The sequence below is a fragment of the Galeopterus variegatus genome, unplaced genomic scaffold (genome assembly GCF_000696425.1).
Source record: "Galeopterus variegatus unplaced genomic scaffold, G_variegatus-3.0.2 Scaffold395, whole genome shotgun sequence".
NCBI lineage: Eukaryota > Metazoa > Chordata > Mammalia > Dermoptera > Cynocephalidae > Galeopterus > Galeopterus variegatus.
In genome coordinates this window covers 555,500-558,821 of record NW_007726506.1, presented here as the reverse complement: position 1 = coordinate 558,821, position 3,322 = coordinate 555,500, and the positions used below count along the sequence as shown (strand labels likewise).

The 3,322-nt window shown below is 42.5% G+C and overlaps 1 protein-coding gene across 1 annotated transcript in view; it reads right to left on the bottom strand.

The window, feature by feature from the left end:
- Positions 1–3,000, bottom strand: part of HGSNAT (heparan-alpha-glucosaminide N-acetyltransferase) — a 34,002-nt gene extending 31,002 nt beyond the window's left edge. Inside the window, exon 1 of the mRNA XM_008568301.1 lies at positions 2,683–3,000. Within this exon, the coding sequence (XP_008566523.1) occupies positions 2,683–2,692 (10 nt within the window). The 5' untranslated portion in view covers positions 2,693–3,000. The remainder of the gene's footprint in view (positions 1–2,682) is intronic.
- Positions 3,001–3,322: the final 322 nt, after the last annotated feature.

Genomic DNA, 3,322 nt, shown 5'->3' with positions numbered 1-3,322 from the left:
GGGGGGGGGGGGGGGGGAGGGCAAGTGGGAGACAAGAGTAGGGAGAGGGTGGTCGCTGAATACAAAGCAGTAGAGCAATAGGAAAAATGGGACCTAGGGTTCTATGACAACATGGGGAGACTACAGTTAACAACAAAGTACCATGTATCTTTCAAGAGCTAGTGGAGATGATGTTGAATTGTTACTAACGCATAGAGGTGCCAGATGTTTGAGCTGATGGATACACTAATCACCCTGATATGATCACTGCACACAGTATGAATGTATCCAAATATATTGTACTCCATACAAGTACATAATTATCATGGGTCAATTAAGAAAAATAAATTAAAAAGAGAAAAAGAGGGAAATACATAGAGAACAGAATAGTGGTTACCTGAGGCAGGGAAAGGGAGGGAGGAAGGGGGCTGGGGAAGGCTGGGGACTGGCACAGCTACAGTCAGACAGGAGGAGCAAGTGCTGGTGCTCTGGGGTAGTAACAGCTAATAATATTGTACTGCATATTTCAAGAGAGCCGGAAAGAAGGATCTTGAGTGTTATAACCACAAAGAAACGATAAGTGTTTAGGTGATAGATATACTGACTATTCTGATTAGATCGTTATACAATATATGCATGTATTGAAACAAACTATACCCCATAAACATGTACAATGAAGAAAAAATTTTTTAAATAAAAATAAAGGCAAAGCACATTCTAAAGTTATGTCTGCCACTTTGGTAGGAAAACAAAGTGAACTGTTACTGTCTAAAGTTAAAGCAATCTGGTTCATTTAAACCAACTGAACCATTTATATTGAGATTATATGAAAAAGAAATTAGCTTCTAGGCAAAAGAAAAAAAAGGATAAAACTATTCAATAACATAACCAGAAAGGTAAGAATTTAGTTTCTGAGTTTGTAATACAAACGCTTCCTTCAGGGCTGCCCGGTAACTCATGTGAATAATTAACTCAGTCTTCACTTAGCCATCCTAAATCCCTCATTTTAAAATTTATCTCAGAGAAGACAAAACACATATTAAGGGTATACTTACATAACTCTTAATCATCCACTAAAGCCTTTTCTTCTCTAGGCTAAACAAAGCTTTACCAATCATTTTTTTCTGTTTTTTTGCTGTCCTTCCAGAAAGCTTTCCATGGAAGCAGTGTTTGGGACCAGGGGTAAAACATGGTAGGTTAAATGTGTGGACTCCAAGTTAGACCAACGTGAATCTGAACCCCACCCTGCCTCAGTTTCCTCAATAAACTGGGGGTCATAACAGTGTGGACTTCATAGGATTGCTAGGAAGATGAAATTTGATAATATATATAGTGCTTGGTCCAGAACCTGAAACCAAGTAAGTGGTTAACAACTATACATTATAATGTTCCAGGCCATGTGGATCTCATCCAATACAGAGGACAACAGGAGCTTCTTTAGAATTAGGAGCATCCAGTTAAACATTTTAAAAAATTGTTTCTTCTTTTTTCACTTAACCTGATTTCCGATTTCTCTCTATTTCCTATTTCTTTTTAATGTAATACACAATGCTTTTTGAAACAGCATTAAAATGAACTTAAAAATGAACTTCCAGAAATGTGGTATAAATAAACAGTGGAATACTACTCAGCCATAAAAAAGAATAAAATTCTGCTATTCACAGAAGTGTGGATGAGCTTGGAGAAAATTATGTTAAGTGAAATAAGCACTTCCTTACTATTTTAGTTTTGAGTTACTGATGAACAAGTTTGAATATGTGAATTATTGGAATATTTATTCATTTAACCACTTTACATAACCCCTGAGGTCACAGTAGATATCTATGATTTCATCACATAGCAAAGACATTAAATACTTTGTCATATCTGCCCGAATTGTTTAAAAATATTTTCATCTCCCTTGTTCGGTTCTGATGGTTCCACTTTCAAACTTAAGAGTATCTGTTGACCTTTTACTTTATAATTTTTCTACACTTCATCCCTCCACTCTTGCAACAACCACTGTTTTTATTTATATTTCTATGAGTCTTTCAGAGTTGGGTAGAATAAGATTCTTGTTTTATGCTTAGATTTTCCACACGAATTTTAGACTCTGAAAGCTCTTAATTGTCATCGTTACTATGTTATGGGGGAGCATGCGGAAGAGCTCACTCCCAGCTGAACATCAAAATTACCTGGGAAGTTAAAAAAAACAACAAAAAATGCCAATCCTCCGGCCCCACTCCGGACCAATGAAATCAGAATCTCTTCCTAAACAGCATGATATTTTGCATTTTCCCCAAACAATAACAAAACTCCCAAAGTGATTTAATGTTCAGCCCTGGCTGAAGTACACTGAGTGCAAGGCACCTTTCTTTGTACTTTCCAGTATTTGAATGTACTTTCTTAAAAAAACGAGTGTGTATCACTCATAGACACCTACAACGGACACAATTCCTAAGCCATCAGACATGAGCTCTAAATTGAACCTGATGCTTAGCTTCAAGAAAAAGCTATCCACTTCCCTACAACCAACCTAAGAATTATCAGGGCAACACTCAGGGAGCGTTGTAGGCAAAAGAACAATTCTTTCTCTTCTTGTCTACGTGTCTTGGTGAGAAAATAAACCAAATAAAGTACCCTTCCAACAGTGCTGGGGTAAATGTGCTGTTTGTACATTAGACCTTTATTTCATTCCCAAATATTTAATGTCTGGTACTTAACCTCTGTTCATGAGTTATCTTTGTGCCGGGCATACTTTTCAACACATATTCTAGAGCATTTTCCTTTTCAAGCAGACGTTGAGGCCTCAAATCAGATGAGTACGAGGTTCAGCAGGCAGCCGAGCAACCCAACGCGGGCTCCAGGCGGACGACAACGCTGGCCGCGCTCCCGACGCAGCTCCCGGGAGGCCCGGGGCAGCGCTCAGGGGTGCCAGCCTGCTCTCCCTCAGCACACAAAGTGACTACTCACAACCACCTTCTTCCTGAAACACACGAGTTCCTGGCAGGTGAGGGAGGCCGGCGGCGGGCTCTTCAGACCTGTCGTCCCCGCCTCCGCCCGCAGAGAAGGGCCGGGCGAGGAGCGAGACGGTCCTCCCTGAGCACTACGCAACGGTGTTGCCGGCACCTGGCCGACCACGCCGCCCCCTGGGGAGGAGCTCGTGTCAATGGTGCTACGGTGTCCAGAGGGCCCCGCAAGTGAGGCGGCCCCGGACGAGGCCGAGCGGCAGTGTCACGGCAGGCAGACGCGCTACCGACCAGCCCCGCCGCCCACCCTCGCCGTGCAAGGAAAACCAGCCCCGGGCGGCCTGCGGGAGGCTGGCCCGACACGTGGCGTTGCAAGCGGCGCCCGCACGAGGACC